The sequence below is a fragment of the Sceloporus undulatus genome, chromosome 1 (genome assembly GCF_019175285.1).
Source record: "Sceloporus undulatus isolate JIND9_A2432 ecotype Alabama chromosome 1, SceUnd_v1.1, whole genome shotgun sequence".
Taxonomy (NCBI): domain Eukaryota; kingdom Metazoa; phylum Chordata; class Lepidosauria; order Squamata; family Phrynosomatidae; genus Sceloporus; species Sceloporus undulatus.
This window is the reverse complement of record NC_056522.1, coordinates 358814335-358836986: the sequence shown is the minus strand read 5'-3', so window position 1 is coordinate 358836986 and position 22652 is coordinate 358814335. Positions and strand designations below refer to the sequence as shown.

At 38.8% G+C, this 22652-nt stretch overlaps 1 protein-coding gene across 1 annotated transcript in view; it reads left to right on the top strand.

The window, feature by feature from the left end:
• The window catches only part of SETD3 (SET domain containing 3, actin histidine methyltransferase), a 61621-nt gene that overhangs the window by 1257 nt on the left and 37712 nt on the right, over positions 1 to 22652 (top strand). Inside the window, exons 2-6 of the mRNA XM_042470647.1 lie at positions 11390 to 11499; positions 11930 to 12022; positions 13458 to 13606; positions 15650 to 15722; positions 16274 to 16530. Of these exons, the coding sequence (XP_042326581.1) occupies positions 11397 to 11499; positions 11930 to 12022; positions 13458 to 13606; positions 15650 to 15722; positions 16274 to 16530 (675 nt within the window). The 5' untranslated portion in view covers positions 11390 to 11396. The remainder of the gene's footprint in view (positions 1 to 11389; positions 11500 to 11929; positions 12023 to 13457; positions 13607 to 15649; positions 15723 to 16273; positions 16531 to 22652) is intronic.

Genomic DNA, 22652 nt, shown 5'->3' with positions numbered 1-22652 from the left:
AACAGGTCCAAACTAACTAAATAACCAAACAGAGCCTCTGTTTCCAATTCGTTTTCAGACTCAGGGCAGCCCTGTCGAGGGGCTTTCTTGCCAAGATGCTGTGCTCTGTCTAAAGATATGTCAGACTTGGCCTTCCAAGCCAACAGACGTCTCCGCTTTCCAGTTTTAAACTGCAGATCACCAAATGATCCTTGGGACGTGACCTGCTTCTGCTTCTAACTTGTATTCTTCCCTTTCATTTGTTATGTTATTGAGCTGAGGAAATCATGCGTTACAGTTTCTCATCGTCTCAGTTTGTAATAGGTCCATCCCCTTAGCACTGTATGTATGCATGCACACACTTTCTACATACAGTGGTCTTGAATGGTGCCATGATAGCAACTTCTTAGTCCCACCTTGTTAATTCATCCCTCCCACGGCGTCTCTTCAGTATATTCTTCCCTATCATCATTCTTTGCTGGATTGTCCCTTTTACTTCTTGGCTGTTTTCATTAGTTACAAGAGCCCTCTCGCTAATACTCCCACACCAGTCTTAGCACTGTGAAGTCGAAGGCTTTCATGGCCTTTTCTGAGTTTTTCAGGCCATGTGGCCATGTTCTAGAACAGTTTGCTTCTGACATTTCGCCAGCGTCTCTGGCTGGCATCTTCAGAGAATGCCACACACAGACAGATACCGGCACAAGAACTCCAACCATCTCCCAGGACAAAAAAAAGAAGCGCACTAAAAACACTGGCAGGCCGAGCAAAAAGGATCTGCAAATCCCTGCAAGATGAATTGAAGCACCTAGACTGGGCTCTACAGACTAATGGTTATTCCAGCTCAGACATCAGAAGGGCTGCCAGGCCCAGAAAAACCCAGAGGAGGGAAGACAAGCAGCTGCCCAAAGGGAAGGTATTTTCACCATACATCAAAGGAGTCACAGACAGAAAAGGGAAAGTGGTGAGGAAACACAGCCTTCAAATGATTTACAAACTGATGAAGAAAATCCAGCAAATGCTTTGCTCAGCCAAGGACCAGAGAGACCCTCTCACAGCCACAGAAGTTGTTTAAAAACCATGCAGCTGTGGACAAGTCTACATAGGGACGGCCAAACGCAGCGTGCAAACAAGAATCAAGGAACACGAGAGACACTGCAGACTGGGCCAGCCAGAAAAATCGGCAGTAGCAGAACATGCCACAAACCATCCTGGGCATAAAATACTGTTTGAAAATACTGAAAATCTGGACCATGCCAACAACTACCATGTCAGGAGGCACAGGGAAGCCATTGAAATCCATAAACATCAAGACAACTTCAATATGAAAGAAACCTTAAAGTAAACAAAGTTTGGCTACTAGTCCTGAAAAACACTAAAATGAAGACATAGCAAAATGCAAACGAATACCACCCTGGGCCAGGGGTCTTCCAAGCAAACAGTGGATCTCTAATTAAACAGACACAAATCCTCTTTGCATATATATCCTCCCACCCTGATGCCTTGCTATTCAACAACAGAATGCACAGATTAATATGGAAATCACTCCTCCCAACCCAGGGTAACACAGCATGCATGCATATGTGTGTGTGTGTACACACACACACACACGCATATACACACACCCAATTCTCTTCCATGCTAGCATTCTCTGACGAAACGTCAGGAACAAACTTTCTTGAACTTGGCCACATAGCCCAAAAAACCCACAAAAAAACCTAAGTCTTAACACCATTTTTATTCTTGTTTTTCTGCTCTGTATCCTGTTGTTTTTTGACAGATAACAGTGCAATCCTATGCACATTTACTCAGAAGGGAAGGCAGCTGTGTTCAATCGGACTTACTCCCTAGCAAGAGAAATTAGGATTCATTTGCTCTTGTTCTGAACAGTAAGCCTTGCTGTGTTTGCTGGGGTTTGTTCTGCGATAGGTGTGCCTGGGGTTACAGCTCACATTAACTTAATCAGGTAGTTATACTTTAGTTTGTTGATTAATAGGTTTTTCAAATTTAATTCTGTAGTTCCTGTGTTTTGCTTTCTTTCTTTCTTTCTTTCTTTCTTTCCAAGGTCTTCAGGGGAGCATTCACCACTTCTCCTTGACCTTAATGCCGGCTCTGTTTCTCTCATAAGCATACTGACAGTATCTGTTCTTTCTCTTGGTTTTTTAAAAGTAACACTGATTGTCACTGGAATCGTCTGTCACAGATACAACTTCTTTTCTTTTCCTGAAGTGTCAGCATTTAAAGTTGTAATTTTCAGGTTGTATTTTCCTCCTAATTCTGGTTTTACCTCTATCTGGGGATACTGGGGACATCTATGTTCAGTCTAAAGATATTTCAGACTTTGCCTGTCAAACCAACAGTTTTAAACTGCAAATCACCAAATAATTCTTGGGGAGTGACTGCTTCTGCTCCTAACTTGTATTCTTCATTTTCATTTGCTGTGTTGTTGATTTGAGGAAATCATGCTTTACAACAGTGATCCCCAAACTGTGCTCTTTAAGGGATTTTGGACTTCAGCTCCCAGAATCCCAGCTATTGACCAACATGGCTGAGGCTTTTCGGAGCTGAAGTCCAAAATCTCTTTAAAAGCAGAGTTTGGGTAACACTGCTTTACAATCTCTAATTATCTCAAATTGTAACACACACTTTCTACATACAATGGTTTTGAATAGTGTCATGATAGCGACTTCTCCTCCCCTCCTCTGGGCTGTACATTATAGATTAAAACATAAGATATGTAGGCTACAGATATGTATAAATATCTTTAGATGACATAAATGTAGTCTGTGTTTTCCAACTTTTGCTACATTTTTGTGAAATCTCTTTTTATTTATTATCTTTCAGACTAATATACTTCTGTGTGTGTCTGTGTGGTGTGCCTTCAAGTTGTTTCCGACTTATGTCCATCCTAAGGAGACCCTATAATGAGGTTTTCAAGGCGAGATTTGTTCAGAGGAAGTTTGTCATTGTCTTTTCCCTGAGGCTGAGAGAGTGTGACCATGGGTTTACATGGCTGAGCCAGCATTTGAACCCTAATCAGTTTTTTATTTCAGAGGAGGTTTGCCATTGCCTTCCTTTGAGGCTAAGAGAATGTGACTTGCCCAAAGTCACTCAGTGGGTTTCCATGGCTGAGCTGGGATTCGAAACCTGGTCCCCAGAGTCATAGTCCAACATTCAAACCACTATCCCATGCTGACTCATTATGTGAGGCTTTCCCCTTCCACAGTAATCTGTCTTGTCTTTTTCAGCACCCCAATTGTTTGCTTTTTAATCTGCACATAAATGAACAAGTGTAGCAGCAGCCCTGCTGACTGGACTGTTGTGAGGGGAACATGAGTCTTGTCTGCACATGAGTACTTTTAAGAAGGTCCCTCTTTGTTTGTTGGGACTTTTCTCCCTTTTGAAGATACAGAGGATTGCAGTTTCAAGGGACAGCCTTCACGCCCAACTTGTCAGTGTGTGCCTTCAAGTCATTTCCAACTTATGGTGACCCTAAGGTGAGGCTATCATGGGGTTTTCTTGGCAAGATTTCTTAAGAGGAAGTTTTGCCATTTGCCTTCTTCTGAGGCTGAGAAGTTTGACTTGCCCAATTGGTTTACATGGCCGAGCTGGGATTTGAACCCTTGTCTCTAGAGTGATAGCCCAACTCTCAAATCACTACACCACGCTTTCATTTAAAAACACAGCAGCAACTATGCTACATGCCTGTACCTCCTATATTCATCTCCTGCAGAGGTTTCCCAACTCCATGCCTCTTCATCTACTTCTTTTGCCTGCCTGCCTCCCTCTCTTAGTAAAATCACAGCCCACACATTCATGGTTTGCTGTGCAGTTTGTTGAAACTGTGTGTTACAGTACATCTTATTGGACTAAGGCTTCTGTGGCTTCCAGTGCCCCATGCTGTTTGTCATAACATGGCTTGACTTGTCACTGTGTCACCATGAAACCCACAATCTTCTGATCTGTCCTACCTTCGTAGTCCCACCTTGTTAATTCATCCCTCCCATGGTGTCTTTGTCAACTTCAGTATATACTTCCCTATCATCATTCTTTGCTGGATTGTCCCTTTTACTTCTACACTCTTTTCATTTAGTTAAATGAGCCTTCTTGCTAATACACCCATCCTAGTTGTAACACTATTTTTATTCTTGTTTTTCATCCTGTTGTTTCTTGGCAAATAACAGTACAATCCTATGTATATTTAACTCAGAAGGCAACTGTGTTCAATAGGACTTTCTCCCTAGCAAGAGGAGTTAGGATTCATTTGCTTTTTTTCTAAACAGTAAGCCTTGCTGCGTTTGCTGGGGGTTGTTTTGAGATAGAAATGTCTAGGGTTACAGCCCACATTAACTTAATCATGTTGTTATACTGTACTTTAGTTTGTTGATTAATAGTTTTTTCAAATTTAATTTTGTGGTTCCTGTGTTTTGCTTTCTTTCTTTCTAAGGTCTTCAGGGAAGCATTTACCGCTTCTCCTTGACCTTAATTCCGGCTCTGTTTCTCTCATAAGCATACTGACAGTATCTGTTCTCCCCCCCCCCGCCTTTTTTTTAAACAACACTGATTGTCACTGGAATCTTCTGTCACAGATACAACTTCCTTTCTTTCCCTGAAGTGTCAGCATTTCAAGTTGTAATTTTCAGGTCATATTCCTCTCCTAATTCTGGTTTTAGTGTTATCTGGTTTCATACTGAGGGCATCTATGTTCTGTCTAAAGCATATTTCAGACTTTGCCTGTCAAACCAACAGACATCTCCACTTTCCAGTTTTAAACTGCAAATCACCAAATAATTCTTGGGGAGTGACTGCTTCTGCTTCTAACTTGTATTCTTCATTTTCATTTGTTATGTTATTGATCTGAGCATGCTCACACTTTCTACATATAATGGTCTTGAATAGTGTCATGATAGTGACTTTCCCCCTCCCTCCCCTCCCCTCCCCTGGCTGCTGATTACAGATTATAATATGTAGTCTAAAGATATAAATATTTATATCTTTAGACTACATAACTCTAGTCTATCTTTTCCAACTGTTGCAACAGATGGTTTTCTTACATTTTTGTTATCTTTCAGTGTAATATACTTCTGTGTGTCTGTGTGTGTGTACCTTCAAGTCATACCCTACTTGTGGCAACCCTAATGCAAACCTATCATGAGGTTTTCTTGGCAAAAGTTGTTCATAGGGTCTTTACCATTGCCTTTTCCTGAGGTTAAGAGTATGTGACTTGCCCAAGGTCACCCAGTAGGTTTCATAGCCAAGCTGGGATTCAAACCCAAAGTCCAATACTCAAACACTGGCTCAAGAATGGTAATGAGAGCAGAAAAAAAGATGGACAAGCTGCTAAATTGATATTCCTCAGTGTTCTCTTTAGTAAACTGGTGGCTGAAGTAAAATAAACCATCAAGCTCCTAGCTATTCCTTGTTCTACAGATTACAGAGGCATATATCCTTTTTAGTGCTTATGGTAAACTAATAATTTAAAGGTTTGCCTTTATGGGAGTTTTTTTTTAATTAGATTAACTCTAGGACCAAAACACACTGGAGAAATAATCCAGTTTGAGACCATTTCAACTGCCCTGGCTCAGTGCTAGGGAATTTAGGAACTGTAGTTTATTGTGGCATCAGAGCTCTTTTACAGGGAAGCTAAATGTCTCACAAAACTATACAGTACAGTAGTTTCCAGATTTACCTAGCAATGAGCCACGGCAATAAAAATAGTCTCAAACTGGATTATTTCTGCAGTGTGTTTTGGGCCTCTAGAGATCCTTTCTGTAACTGAGGTTTTGAATTTTGAAAGATAATAAACAATAAACAATACTGTATTTGTGGCTCCTCTTACTCTGTTCTGGTATGACAGACATTGTTTGAGAAAGTGGCAAAAGGCCACTTCAGTGGCTATGCTTGTGTTAATGTGTGTGTTTTTAGTGACTGTAAATTGCTTTAAAAGCCACAAGAGAACCCTGCAACCGTATGCTGTCTCAAAATGAAATGATAATTCACCTTTTTCTTCCTGTCAGTTCAGTTATATTTTCTCAAAACCAGGGAAGTGTGGTTTGGTTTTAGGTCATTTTTTTCAGAGTTAGTATTGTCATTTCGTTTAGCTGATGCTATATATTTGAAAGGTATATTCTTCTGTCATCTATCATGTGATGTGTGCCTCCAAAATCTCCATTGATTCTAATGGCCATAGATTATTGAGAAAAATTGCATGTAATGTAAAAGCCTGATCAGTCAGGCATCAAGTTTAGACTTGCAGTTAATTAAATAAGATGGCATACTTTTCTGATATGTGATCCTGATAAGATAAAAACTCTTTTACTGGGGGTTGAAGTGAGCTTTGCTATGCAAAGCTGCTAAAACCTAATTTTTAACCAATTTGTTGAATGCGCCAGGAAGACTCTTATCTAACATTCTACTATTATGGTTCATACCAGCAGAATTCATTCTTTGTAAAACAGAATATCTAGTTCAGTCAGTCAGTTTATGAAAGAAAGATATCAGTTACATCAGCCAAAGTACTAATTTGGGGATGTTGCAAAACATACTAATGGCAGATGTTGGTGGCTTAAGTTCTTTCTTCTTCTTACCAAGCTTGCCTGCTAGCTTCTCGGAAATACCTGTTTGACCACAACTGAGTGCTGCACTGAATAGACTACTGGACCAATAGTGGAGCAGTTACATTTTCAAGAAGTGGAACATGTTGGAAGTTAAGATTTCTTTTAAATTCTCCTTGGTTTCCTAGACCTTTACCCTTTGAGAGATTAGAGGACGTTAAGTATGGGAACCACAGGATTCAGATACTGCTTTCCACTTTCAGCAGAATCTGGAAAAAATATTTTGCCTTGCTTTCTGCAGATTGATTCTGCAAAAGTTATTGTGTGTGTTTATGCCATGTGCTGTTACAAGCCAGAGATCCATGGAAATTCTGGCTTGTCATTTATGAGCAGTGATCATACATGCTGCTTGATCAACTCTTGCTTTTAGGGTAGGAGTGGCTGGACAAAGGACAGGGCTTTATTTCACAGTTAGTTTGTTGTGTCTCACAGCTGGCAGCTTCTCTACACTGATTTATTCCTTCTCCTCCAATTAGAGAAAGAAGTTTGTTTAGTTGCTCCAATTGCAAGCAGCAGCACACTGCTTCTTCACAGCAAGCCAGGGCTCTTGCAGATCCCCAGTTCTTTGTGTTGTACAACTATGCTTTTAAGTGAAATTTTGAAAAAGCCTTTCTTCATATAAGCCAGCTTTATTTAGTTCTTACAGATGAACTTGGGGACATTATATACCACTTTTCATTATAAAATTGCAACCTTGTTTGAATCTTGTACTCAATCAATAATTAACTTTATAGTAGCTTGGACTCTGAAAACAATTAAAAGGGATTTGGAAGGGATTTATCTGGCTGTATGCAGAGTACTTAGACTACAGTTACAAATACTTCTTCTTGAGTGTCTTTTTTAGGAGACTCCATTTAACTTCAGTCTTGGTAATGGTAAAAATTTAGCTTATTTTTCTCGAACAGCCCTGGACTGGCGGCTAGGGAGAATGCGAGTTGAAGCTCAACACATTTGGAGGGCAACAAGCTTGGGAAGTCTGTTCCAAAGGCTTTTAAAAGTGAATGTATCGGTGGGCGCTCATCACAACTGCTTAGTTACAGCATATGTTTTTGATATATTAAGAGCAGGTGCAAGCTTACAAATAAATCCTGGAAATAAATAAATAAACGTAGACAATATAAATATAAGGATTTTTAACAGTAATAATTGCATATTCTTTTCCTGTTTACTATTTTCTCTGCTTCCATTCGCTCTGTTCTTATTCCATGTTAAAATTTAAGATTGGAGGTGCAACAATCTTTTGTGCAACTATCTGCCCTCTTTTTTTCCCTTTACCGTACTCACTAATGGCTTTACACAGGCTGCATGTCCACTGCAGAAATAATCTAGTTTGACACCACTTTAACTGCTGTGGCTCAGTGTTATGGAATTCTAGGAATTGTAGCTTGTGGCACCAGAGCTCTCAGAAAGAATCCCATAGCATTGACTGCCACGGCAGTTAAAGGGGTGTCAAACTAGATTAGTTCTTCAGTACAGATGGAGCTACAAATGGATTTTATAAATTCTGCTCACACTTCCCTTCTTTTCCTTTTCTTTTCTGGGATTTTCCCAGTGGCTGAGCTCAATTTATACCTTCAGTCCTCGACCCTTAGCTATCTCTAGTAAAATCCAGTAATAAAAAACAATGTGTCATTCCTTTATGTTTGCCGCTGTCAATCAACTAACATTGCTAGCCATCTGAATAATAATACACTCACTGTCCTTATGTGTGTATGTGTGTGCGTGCACGTGTGTGTATATATACACACACACATTGGGCATCTTATTTTTCTGTTGGTGCATTTGTCACTCTGCTGTTTCATGCTTTTCATGAAAGCCCTGGGTATTAACCCAGGTCAATTTCAGGAGTACAGTACAATGTTTCCTTAGAACTTATTTTTCTGGAACCTTTCAGTGATTCATACATCCTGTATTTGGAAGTAGGCTCCCTGCATTAGTTACTTTGCCATAGGTTTGTAAAGAACAAAAAATAGAAACATTCTGGGGGAGGGGAATCCATAGGTTTTTGTTTAAATGAGGTTTTTTTAAAGCTTCAGCTGTGTGTTTTGTTGCTGTAGTTTTTGTACTTCTGGAAAATTGTTGAAAATTTGAACTTAATGCATGTATACAGACTTAGATCTTAACATGTTTTCATTTAAGTGAATTGATAAAGACAACGTTCCCATTCTTCAGCAGCTCTCCCAAATTCTACACATGGAAAGTGCTTGCTCCTCTCCTGAGGAATGAGCAGTTTTCCTCATCTCTGCTGTGTCACAGTTCAGGAGAATCCCTCACAACCCTCATAAAGATTTTCATCTAGGACTTCAGTCACAAGGTCTGCTTGCCTATCTTATCTCAAAGGACCTCTTTCAGCCACACATCCCTCCATGCATTGATATGAGAGTTTTACAGTCCCCCTACAGGATTAGCAGATGGAATATATTGCTGCATATTGTATAATCCAAGTTCCTGTAATACTTCATCCCAAACCCTATCGGGTTCGCTTAGAGCAGTGTTTTCCAAACTTTGGTACACATATTTTGGACTTCAACTACTTAACTGCTGACCAAGTTGACTAGGACTTCTGGGAGTTGAAGTCTATAACTCCTGGAGGACCAAAGTTTGGGAATTGCTGATTTAGAGGTTGAAAAGCATAGGTTTCATATAGAGGTTGAAAAACATGTGAGGCAACAAGGGACGTTGTGGCCATGGGTTGGAACAGAAGATTCACTATAACAGTGTACCTCCCAAGTCCAGAAAGTCACCCGGGTTGGTGGCATTGAAATTTGCTGAGACATGCAGGAGAACTATCACTGTTGAACTCTCTGTACCTGTTCCCAAGTGTATGTCATCCACCAGAATGACCATGGATGTTTCCATCCCCAGCCCAAGTCTGAAACCAAATTGGAGTAGAGTCAGATAATCAGTGTCATCCAACTGTATGCATTGTCTAAAAGCAAGCACAAGTCTAAAATACACAAACAGCTTGTTGAAACTTTTGAATTATGTCTTTAAATTTATACAGCCTAAGTAGTAGTTTCAAACCAATATATTATTTAGTTTTTTGTGGGTTTTTCGGGCTATGTGGCCGTGTCGCCAGCATCTGTGGCTGGCATCTTCAGATACCCTGAAGATGCCAGCCACAGATGCTGATGAAACATCAGAAAGAAACTCTGCTAGAACATGGCCACATAGCTCGAAAAACCCACAAAATACTATGGATGCCGGCCATGAAAGCCTTCGACTTTACAATATATTCTTTATTTATGTTTCAGTAGATATACTTTAAAATAAAATGATTTAATATGAGGTTATGTGTGTGTGTGTGTATCCTATTTTGCTATGCTATAATTGTTTTCATTTCTTGGCCTTTCTTATTCTCTTGAGATAATATATTTGCACAAATATAGTGCATTGTACAGCAATTCAGTCTTAAAGTTAGGCACATGTTTTCAGAGTTTTTCCTAATACTAACATAATACATCTTGACTGGAATCACACTGTAATAAACAAAATTGCAAAATCTTACACTGGCAAATTTATATTTATTTACTGCAAAATATTTGTCCATTGAAAATGAGTGCCTTTTGATGGAAGGTATGAGTGCACATTTTTGTTGACTAAAGCTGGTGTGTGGGAAGGAAGCGAATATATTTGTGTCTCATCAAGGAGGGATTTTTGGTGGAACACAAGTTCAAAGCTGAACATCACATTAGATTTTTTTCCTGTGAGCGAGTGGGAGATTGGTTAAACTCTTGCTTCTTTGTGCCAAGTTAGTTGCATCTTCTATTTTTGGATATGTAGTTTAGGTACATATACCCAAACATACTTGCCACAGTAGAAAGTTTCTTCTTTAGTGCAGATCTCTGTACTTTTCCAGAAATCTGTTTTGTGGATACATTCATGCCAACATGTAAAATAAAGCATTTTAAGCTCTGGTTGCTTGTGCAGGTGGGCATTACTTACCCTAATTTACCATCCCAATCCTTACTACATGAATTTTAATCCCGTTGAATCAGTAAGTTTAGAGAGTACCAAAGCACACTGCAGAAATAATCCAGTTTGAGTCTGCTTTAACTGCCCTGGGTCAATGCTAGGGAATTCTGGGAATGGTAGTTTTGTGAGACATTTAGTTTTGTCAGAGAGCTCTGGTGTCAAAACAAACTACTTATCCCAGATTCCATAGCACTGAGTCAGGGCAGTTAAAGTAGTGTCAAACTGGATTATTTCTGCAGTATGTTTTGGCCCAAAGTTAACAAACAGCAGAAAAGTCTATTGTTTCTATAACACATGTAGCTGGTTTTTTTCAAAATGCTGCTCCTTATTCTGCTGCTGATAATGTATATCTTATTTTTATAAGATTAAGCCCAACTTTATTTATACATATAATTGTGCTAGTTAAATGTGTGCCACAGGCATTTCTGCTTACAATAGGTATAAATGATCTACCTTTCAAGTGTTACTGATGAAGCTTAAAACAGTTATTCTAGGTCACTGGTTCTCAAACCTTAATCTTCTAGATGTTTTAGACTTCATCTGTCAGCATCCCAGACCATTGGTGACCTGGGCTTCTAGGACCTGAAGCCCCAAATATCTGAAAGACTGAAGACTGAGAATCACTGTTCAAGAGTATATTACTTTTGTTTTTCTTAGAAACCTCCACAGTATTTATTTACCTCTTTTTCCCATCATTTCTTCCCCTCCTAAGAGATTCAGTATGTTGGCTTCTGTGATAAAAGCAGAGTTGTTACATAACTGTTTTTTTAAAAAAGCATAGCTTTTTAACACAAGACTTTTGTTTATTTTGCTACCTATTAAAGTTCAAAGATGGGGAAGAAAAGCAGAGTCAAAACTCAGAAGTCAGGTACTGGAGCTACAGCTGCAGTCTCGCCGAAAGAAATGCTGAATTTGATTAGTGAATTATTACAGAGTAAGTATATTAACCCAAACTTCTGGAATGGGAGTAAGGAATAAGATGAGAATGTGAATAGTGTCATATGCTGAATTAATATAATTTGGCCACCCTACCTGTTTTTGTAGCCCCAGCTTCCACAGAATTCAATAGCAGGCCTCAAGTAAAACCTGCCTTTTTATCCTAAAACAGTGTATTCAAGGAACATGTGCCTTATTTTAGAGAGAATGTAACTTATTGTGTTTGTACATCCATCAAATTTTGGGTTGTAGCTCCCAAACTGACAAAGGTCTTACCACTATCACCATTTCTAATATATCCTTCCTAGTAATTGAAATTTTCTGATGAAATTCAACATAGACACCAGTGACTGATGCTCTCTCAATACTAAGGAAAGAATGAAAGCTAAATTGCAATGAATAAAATGTTTTATTGTTTATTCTTTAAGAATGCAGCAGTCCAACTCCAGGTCCTGGAAAAGAGTGGGAAGAATATCAGCAAATTCGAGCTCTTGTGGAGAGAATTCGTAAAAAACAGAAAGGTAAGCAAGAAAGGGGGTTTGTATTGTTCATTGACAGAAGTAATATTTCATGAAAACATGAAGCAGTTTTTAACTCGGTTTTTTTATATTTGCAAGCTTTTCCTCTGAAATATAGAATGGCTAATATTCAGAGGTAATCCCCCCCAAAATGTATAGAAAGTCTGCAGCTCTTGAGCAGCTCAGAATGTTGATTTGCTGACAAACTTAGCAGTATTTTCTGTAATTATTATTATTTGGCTTTTAACATTTTAAAGCAAGTAACTGCACTTCAAAATGTATTTCCTGTTAAAATAATTGTTAGTGCAAAATTAATACAGAACCTTCAGTGATCTCATTTTATAACAAAGCAAAGTGAGAATTGAACACAGTGTTTTGTTTCTATAGACAATTTTGGTCTTTAGATTTTACTTTGTTTTTTCCTTCCTCTGATTTGTAGCATCACAATTACAAAAAACTAATCAGAATGTATTTTGGGTATGGGGAATTATAATTGTAAAATGGCACATGTGGGAAGTAATCTACTTTCAGTTTATATACTGAAAAACAATTCTTATATTGGTCACCGAAGGATTCTGTGTTCATATTTTCTCAAAAAGGGAGAACAGCCTAGGCCTTCTGCTCTAGAGACTCTCTTTCCATTTATATACAGAATTAGAAATTGGGACAATATTACAGTGAAATAATATAGGTAGTTCAAAATGTCTTTTGAAATTATTACAACAATGTACAAATGCTAATGAACAATTTTCATTTTGTGACTTTCTCTCATAATGTAATCTGTCAGTTTCACTGTTTCACCACTTTGCCATTACTTTTTAAAACAGTCCTAGATATAAATTGTGAAAAGGCTGTGACTTTATTATATTGCTAGTGAGAATATGAGCAAAGTGAGATATGCACACCCTGCCCCAGATTTCAGAATACAAGGAAAGAATAAATTGGCACAAATTTCAGATTCCTAATAATCATAGGACAGAAATTGCTAGTTGGTCTTATACTTTCTGATATTTAAAGCCAGAAGCCACAGCACTGTGAGAAGTATGAGAATTGCAAGTACTCCTTATGATCAAGGTTGTCTTTTTGTTTGAAAACTCTAATAATTTGGGATTGCTATGATGAACAGACATATTCTGTGCTTTTTCAAGAGGACAGCGGAAACCAAACAGTGATGAACAGTTATGTACTTTTTAACCATGTTTTACTGTTTAATTTTATAGTTGGGAGGGAAGGTTGGGCCGGGGTCTTGTGGGGGTTTGTTGTTTTTATTGTTGTATATTGTATTAACTCTGCTGTTACCCACCTCGATCCTCAAAGCGGAAGAGGCGGGATATAAATAAATATTTATTAGTAGTAGTAGTAGTAGTAGTATGCTTATATGCTAAGTAGTAGTGGTGATTCACCAGGTGTTTCTGTCTGTCATTAAATATGTACTTAGGTTTGTCTGTTGTATTTGATGGTAAAAGAGAAGATTATTTCATTGAACTAATTAAGTGGGCCAGAGAGAATGGTGCATCCACAGAGGGTTTTGAAGTGGCTAACTTTGGAGAGGAAGGTTTTGGTTTGAAAGCCACAAGAGAAATAAAAGTGAGTATAACATAACTTTGATAAGTAGAATTCAGAGGCATAGCCATGTGACTTTGGAATATCAATATTGCTTTTTCATAATGCTAGCTTGGAAAAGTATATTGGGAATGATTTCACAGGTGGAAATCATGCAACCCAAGGAAGTCCTGGGTGGCTTGGAATTCACATGAAAGGAGCATAGCTCCCAAGACACTATCTACAGGATGCAGTTTTGCATTCTGACACTCTTGCTCCCGACTCCCCCATAGCAGAAGATCAGCCACCAAATTGTCTGAAAGTAACTTCTAGTTCCTAGAACATTGCTTCTAATTGCCAGAAATGACAGTGGGGTTGCAACAAGCTTGTAATGACCCTCCAAGAATCTATGCCTGTGCTCCTGATTTAATCTGTTGTTGTGTTTTGGGAAATTAATTAACAACTAAGTATCCAACTGGGCTTTCTGACCAATAGTGTTTCCCCAAATCCTGGCCGAGACCCAGGGACTCTTGTAGATTAGCAGGATTCTTCAAAGGCCTGACTTCGTAAGATCACAACATTCTAATTATTTCTTGAAGGGTGGAAAAATGGGGCGCAGGCCTCAGTTGCATTTCCTTGTCATGCCCAGGTTGGTCTGTGTTCTTGGCTGCAGCTTTGTTTATTTGTTACATTTATATTTAAGTTTTCTTTCAAGAACTCAAGTGGCTATATAGAGCTGCTACATTTTCTCCCACCCTGACCTGAGCTAATTTAGCTACAGTAAACTGCTGTTATCATCATAGCTTCAAATTAGACTGTATTCCCCTTGGGTTTTTTGTATATGTCATCCAGAAGCACTGATATGGTGCTCCACACCCAGTGAACATTTCAGTAATTTCAGTTTTGGAAAAGCAGTTCATGGAAGAAAACCTAAAACTCTAAATTTTAGTTTGTAATACTTGTAATGAGAATATATATTGAGTAAATAGTATTAAGATGGATTTTAAAAGTTTGTTTCCACTACAGTTTTGGTAAATGGTTTAGGATCTTTGTTATTATTTTGTCCTGCCATTTAACATGGGCATACAGTAACATTTAGTGGTGTTTAAAGTGAGTGAGTGAGAGTAGTGTTGTAATTACAATTTCAGGCAGCAGCCATCCCCTTTCAATAGTTCACTCTCTACTTTCTCCTGAGTTTTTTTCTTAGCCAGTTGACAACTCCTTCCTACTATTCCTACCACTAGCAGGAAGATGACGAGGGGTAAAAAAACCAGATTTTTCTGCTTCTTGATGCTTTCTCCACTGCTTCTCACCTGGAAAGCATAGCATGACATCCACTCCAGTGAGCTCTGCCTTCTGCTTTTGCTTTCTTGCCACTTTGAGAAAAGGACAAGGAGAAAGGATGACCAGTTGCTTAAGAGTTCTGTTGCCTTTCCTGGCTAACAAGTAAAGTATGTGGCCCTTCAACAGCTGCTAGCTTGGATTAGATGTCATCATTTGAAACCATATGGCTGTCTGTTAAAGTAGCCAGTAGCCCTAAAGGCAAAAGAGGCAATGACAGGTTGAGTATTTCTTATCCAGAATACTTGGAACCAGAAGTGTTTTGCATTTTGGATTTTTCCCTGATTTTGACATGTTTGATTATACATAATGAAATATCTTGGAACTGGAACCCAAGTCTAAACATGAAATTTACACATAGGCTGAAGGTACTTTTATACAATATTTTAAAATAATTTTGTGCATGAAACTAGGTTTGTGTACATTCAAGTGTCAGAAAGCAAAGGTGTAGCTATCTCAGTCACCCATGCAAAAAGTTTTACATATTGGAACATTTTAGATTTTTGAATAAGGAATACTCAACCTGTATGGTAGTCCCTGATCTTTTCAGTGATATACAGGCAAACAGGAATATCTAGCTAACCATTGTTGTGACTGAGACACTTGTGAGATAGGAAATACATCTGAAAATAATTTGCTACTCATCAGACCAGTGATGTTTGGTATGCACGGCAAAAAGAGAATTCCTAGTTATATATGCTATCTGCTTACTCATAAAATACTGTGAACTTTTCCTTGCTTTTTTAGGCAGAAGAGCTCTTTCTCTGGGTTCCCAGAAAGATGCTGATGACTGTTGAGTCTGCTAAAAATTCAGTCTTGGGTAAGGAGAATGTACAAGTGTGTTTACAGATATTCCTTTCATATTGAGAGGATGTTCTTCAGCATGATGCTGAATAATCAAATACAGTTACAGTTGGTTAGTACCTGTTGTGGAAATAATAAATCAAGAGCTCTGGGTATGAGAACATTTCATCTAATATCTTAAATTTTACTTTTTCATTTCTTCATACCTTTCCACCTCTTGATATTGCCTTAGTAGAGATGAATATAATCCATGTACATCCAGGTTTTTCCCATCATAAATCCCATGAATGTCATAATTCAAATACAGTAATGTGTTTGGGAAGTCAGTAATGACTATGGGAAGTCAGTTCAGGGTGTAGAAATGTTTCACAGAAATTAATGAACCACTTTTTGTAAAATGTTTTGGCAGAAACGTGAATATAGAAATTTCATGTGTGTTACTGCAAAACTGACGTCTTTCTGTTGATGATTTGTTTTTGTTTTTTGTTTTTTTAAATGATAACTTCTTATGCATTGGCATTTCTGTTTTGAAGAGACTGAGATTCTCTTATGGGTTATTTCTTCTAGGATCTTTGTATTCTCAAGACCGAATTCTCCAAGCCATGGGCAACATTACACTAGCATTCCATCTTCTGTGTGAACGATGCAACCCCAATTCTTTCTGGCTGCCTTACATCCAGACTCTCCCAAATGAATACAATACTCCTCTTTACTTTGAAGAAGATGAGGTTCAGTCTCTTCAGTCAACTCAGGCCATACATGATGTATTCAGCCAATATAAAAACACCGCTCGACAGTATGCTTATTTTTACAAAGTTATCCAGGTAAGAGTCTAAAAGAGGTTATTTTTTATATGATTAATTAAAATTCAGTATTAGAAGTTTTTTTGCAGTGGAAGAAAAGTACACTGCATAGTGCACTACTGTAGTGTATTGCATAGGGCAGTTTATGACACTCCCCTTCTCTTGTCAGAAGACAGAGATAGGGGAAGAGTGCTCTCTCGCCAACTGCAGCTGAAGGAGTCAACACAGCACAGTTTTCTCACTGTTCCCCTTCTCCTCCCTTGCTTTCATTTTGCCTACTTTCCAGCCTATTCAGAAGGGGAGAAAAATCTGCCACTATCACCCTGCTCTTCCAGGAGCTTCCTGACTGTTTGGCTAGAGAAATAAATCCCAGGAAAAATAACTAGGGAAAAATGTTCCTCATTTTCCCCTGGAAGACTTCTTTCCCCCCCACCAAATTTTTTTGAAAACAATGATTATGCAGTATTTTCTTGGCAGTGATTAAAATTTTGAAGACAGGGTGTTCCAGTATTTGCTCCCCTCACATTGCTTCTAAGAACTATATGGCAGGTAGATTTTTATGTAATACTATGTACAGTATTCCACATCATTACAATTTATGGTCCTGTCCCATCCTGTTCCCACCCCCATTGCTTTTATGTGAATAAATGTGTTAGGTTGGCCTGACTCTATGGAGGTGAGAGGAGACAAAATAACTTCCTTTGCTTTACTAATGTTATTTTTTTTTCTGTCTTAACTAGGGTTTGGTTTTTTGACAGATGCACATAAACTAGCAAAACCAAAGAGTTTCCTTATACTTCAGGTGTTTCTTATAGTTCAGTCCCTAGTATTTCCAATTATAACAAAAATATAATTTAAAAAATAAACTCCACTTGTAAGTATTTTCTAAATGAAGTGTCCTTTTAATATATCAGTCATGATAATTTTATGCCAAACCAAGTTATGCATAATGTATTTTTGTTCTTAAAGTAACAAAGTGACATTAAATCTTTAAAGTATACTAATACTGAATTTTTTTTAAAAAATGTGTATAATTTCCAAGAAAAAATGGGAAAATGGGTTTTTCCTCCATGGCTTCAACATTTTTGAAAATTTTCTGCACCCAGTACTATGAACTTTAGAGCAAGCTGTCTGGATGAGGTGGGTCTGACTTAGAAAGTTGCCTCTGTTATCTTCAAAGCCTGGCTCTGAAGACACACAAAGTCAGGCAGTAGAGCAGGTTGTTAGTGGCAGCGACATTCTTTATCCCTTTTACTGGGCAAGCAGACAAGTGAAAGGGAAGAATAGATGAAGGGTGAGCCATGCTGCACTTCTTGTTTGGATGCAGGTGGCAGCAATAATATTTCCCCCTACCTTGTCATCTGAGGGTTGTGAATTGTTTTTACTGCATAACATCATTCCAGGTGGCGTTTTGAGTGGTTTTCAAGTGAAACTTTGGAACTGTCATGAAAACTGGGGTGGGGGTAGGATCTAGGTTGGGGGTGGCATGTAGCCTATAAGCACACTTTCCCCACTCTTGTTATAGTAGGATCTCAGTGTAAAATAGACAAATGGTTATTGAATTTCAAAGGGATTGGTCTATCATAGAGCAAGTAACTCTGTGAGTAAAGAGACAGTTATTTCCTGTGCATTCATTTATCTTCTGCAGTTCCTGATCAAGGATTTTATAATCCAAATCCTATTCCAGACATTTAAACCTACATTCTGGGGAGGGGACACATTGTTGTTGTAGAGAATCTAAAATGTTAGGGAAGGGAGGAAATTAGTGCATGCATGCTAACACATCAGAATTCCCCTGGTAGCTGACCTGCCATTGGTGACAGAAAGCCAGGTGTGTTTGGCAGTGTTGTTTATGGGTATGCTTGTAGGCCTGCTATTGTCTCATCACATTCCCATGCCATCCTTGATTGTGGAGGTGAAATGTACTGAGGATGTATTAAAAAATGGGAGCTTTTAGAAAAGAAGATCCTTGTAGTTGTTTCCTAGTTTCGTGGGCTACAGTATCACAGCATGGTCTATACACATGAGCAGGATACCACAGGCCAACCCTATGGCATCCCGCCCATGGTCCTGGCCTGTTCCTATCCCCAGAACCTACCTGAACTGGTATGACAACAGATGACTGTTCACGTGCCCACCCACATTACCTGCTGCCACTGCCATTTCTCCTGTGAAGGCCCCCCACCACAGCCCATAAGGGCAAAAACAGAACACCTGGCTTAACCCATGTGGTCAGGCACCCCCTTCCAATATCACAGGCCACAACTGGGACCCCCACAGGTGATGCAGCAGTGGCCACGGGTAAGGAAGTGCATGGCCTTGGGTCTGTTGGTTGTCACAGCAGAGTTTCTAGGAAACTTGGCCACAAACAGCTGGTTTTAAGCTCCTTTTGGGCTAATGTTATGCCAAAACTGCTGGATTGCCATTTGTCCTGGCTGATCTTGATCTGGGGCTGCTGACCTGCAGCATCAACACAGGATAACGCCAGGCTGGGAGGAATAGAGCCCTTATGTTAAAGGATTTGTCTGGGACTAAATGCCTTTGTGTAGTGAAATTGCTCTTGGGTACCATTTATCTGACAGCTCCCTGTAACTGGAAAGCCTATAGACTCTTTTAAGAGAAGCAGGTTTAGGGATGAGTCACAGAAGTGGGAGGAGAGTACTCTTTCATTGCCAAAAGTGGTATCAGTCTCTTGTACCACCTTACTCATTCTTAATTCACATACAACTTTTTACCAAGTGTTTCTACCTTTTAGGCATTTCCTCCCCACATTGTACTTGGGTTTGTGAGTGTTCTTAGTTTTGTGGTATCACAGGTGTAACGTGGCTGTGTATGAGTAAGTAAGGCTTCATATTGTTAATATTAGAAGATAAAAGCTGTTGAAGTAAAATGTGTTGGCATTAGGCTTCAGTTTGTTTTTTAAATATCATGGAAACACTGCTTGGGTAACTGTTGAGTGCTTCATCAGTGCGTTATTGCAATAAATACTTCCAGTATAGAGATGGGTGCATCATGTAGCAACAGTGTTTCAACCATCTCTATTTAATGGGGCAAAATCTCAGTTGAAACATAATCTACTTCCTGCCTCTCTTTATTGAATTGTAATGTCTATTTACAATTATTTAGACATTTTAAAAATATTTTGAAATGAAAATTTTGTATATAATATTGCCATAAAAACACTTTGAAAAGTAGGTTAGACAAAATAGTCCCAGTTTGCCTTTAAAGCTACATGAGATTTAAAAGAAAAAACAGGATATGAAAAATAGCAGTACTGAGTTTCCATAGTATCATTGATCTCCTGAGCATAATCCTTTCCTTCATTACAAGCTTTCTGTTTATACAGAGACTGTCTTGTTTTTGTGCTTTAGGAGTCTAGGTTGCTCTAAAGTTGCAGTATTATCACTTGATGGTATTTATAATCTGGGCAGTTCAAACCAACTCTGGCTAAATCTAGTCTATTTGTAATAGAATTATGTAGGATTGAAAGATTCATATTTCTTCTTTTGGAACAGAAGGTGCTATATTAATGAGATGCCAATGTCACAGACAAGTTCCAGCATTAAAAAAAAACTGGCAGCACAAGGCATCCACTGTTGCTTTAACTGTTAGGTTAACCAATCTTCATGCTTGCCATATGTTATCTTACTGTTATGTTAGTAAAGTGTACCATTGAATGATTTGCTATCTAGATTATAACTTGTATGTAATTTTGGCATTCAAGAGTAGACAAGTGTGATCATCAACTTGCCAGAATTCCTGAGTGAGAGGTGTTCCTTAGGGGAATAATTGGGTGTCTGTATGTGTTCTTTGACAAACCTTTTAAAATGTGTATTACATCTAAAACATGTTGTAGTAACACAGTGTCCTGTCCTTGTCTAAATTGCAGTAGCATTGCTTATCTGAAATTTAGAATCCAGATTAGGTTCAACTACTGGAGATTTTTAAACAGATCTTCAATTACCATCTGTCAGGGGTGGTTTGGCTGTAGACTCCTGCATTGGCAGGGAATTGACAATGCATGAATACTATGGAAGTGCATGGATACGATGGCCTGAATGTTTCTAAGGCGCTTTACAGAATGCCCAAAAGGGCGGTCTGCCGGCGCCCGTGATTGCTACGCGAGGGAACCGCAGCAGACAAACCGCGCGGTTCCCCAGTGCAGCAAGAAGAACCCGCAAAAAGCAGGCTCTTGCAGCGTCACAAGGGCGCAGAGACGTGCAAACCCTAGGCGTCCGTCACATCAAAATGGTGGCGCCCATCTGCCATTTTGACGCCCTCATTACGTGCGAGGAGCAAGGCGCATCAGGAAGCGCCGCCCCTCATGCATAACAACGGCACCCAATAGGGCCCAGCCGGAACGCGCCATAGTTTAGTATTTAATGATTTATCTTTACAGTTGATGATCATGTCTATTTTCTTCATTACTGCCTTTACAAGCCTAAGGCCCTATACAGACAGGCCAAAATAAAGCTGCTTCGAGTCACTTTGGAGTTATGGTGTTCCAATGATACATTTGTCCTAAGAGTCTGGAAGCTGCACCAAAGCTGCACTCCAGTCCTTAGAACAGTAGGGTGGCTTTGGTGCGGCTTCAGGAGTCTTAGGACGCATGCATCATTGAAACACCATACCTCCAAAGTGACTCGAAGCAGCTTTATTTTGGCCTGTCTGTATCAGGGCCTTACTTAGCTTCCTGATTTTCCTCCAATACCATGGTGTCATCTGCATATCTTTAATTGTTGATGTTGCATCCTCCAATTTTTATGCCTCTTCCTCTGTGTCTGATCCCATTTTCTGGTTATGTTTTCCTTATAAATTTAGCCGATTGGATGATGATAATCAGCCTTAGGATAATAAAAGGCAGTCTTGAAGTGATAAAAGACACAATTTCCTGACCCCCTTGTCAGTTGGAAACCATTCTGTTTTTCCATATTGTGTCCTGGCATTGGCTTGTTCTGAATATAGGCTATACATTGGGATAATCAGATGTTCTGGCACACCCATTTCTTTTAGAGCAAACCATAATTTGTCATGACCTATACAATCAAAGGATTTGCTATCGTCTATGAAGCACAGTTTGGTTTTCTTCTAAAATTCTTTTGAATGTTCCATTATCCAACATATATTTACAGTATAATCCATAGTACTCCCTTTTCTGAATCCTTGGGTTTCTTAGCATTTTCCCTTCATAGATGGTTTCCAGTTGGAAACCTTGAATAGGCTCAGAGTCAGATAGCTGGCTCTTTTATATTTTGCTCTCCATTTGCAACTTGTCCCCTTTTATTCTCACAACAGTTTGTAAGGTTGATTAGGCTTAGATAATTACTGACCCATTGAGTTCCATGGCTGAATTTTAAACTGCATTCTTCTTAGTCCAGCACTCTCTTACTGCACCAGAGGGTTTTTCTGCTTTAATTGCCATAAGAGGTAGAGTGGTTTGAGACATTAAAGCTGGTAATATTTATGAACTTTATGTTCATTTGTATGTTTCATTGCTTCATGAAAACTGTAGAGGAAAGGATGTGATTTTAATAGGATAGTTCTAGGCCTTCCTTGATTTAACCAGTCTGTATATTTCTGAATGCTGAAGAGATTTCTTCCTTTTACAGTTCTTGCCAGCTGACTTTTAGTTTGATTTGACAACTGCAAGCAGGTGTGAGATTGCACAGACAAAAATAGTTCGTTGCATTATGCAAAGGCCCACACTGACACCATTTAAATGCATGTAATTTGATGCCTAAAATGTAAATAAGTGCTGTGACTGGATCTCTTAAAATAAAAAATAGCTATTAGGCTTATATTTAAGTTTTTTTCCAAGAGGGCTTCCCCCACTTTGTTTTCATATCTACACACACACATCCCAGATGTATGCATGGTACTACCATTAGAATTTCATGGATATTTGAAATGGCACAGCTGAGTGAACACAGTATGAATGTTTATTGCATAGTGCTGGATTCTTTGTGCCCTGAAATGTGGTGTGATATTCACAAGAGGGAGCCATATAGATTCTGGATGTTCAGAGTGAGTTTTCTTGCTCTTTGAAGATGGATGTTTTAGTTTGTCTTCTAAAGGAAATTTACAGTGCTTTCCTGATTTAACTTTCCCCTAAGCTTCATATGAGCATGTTTGCAGCCTTCTTC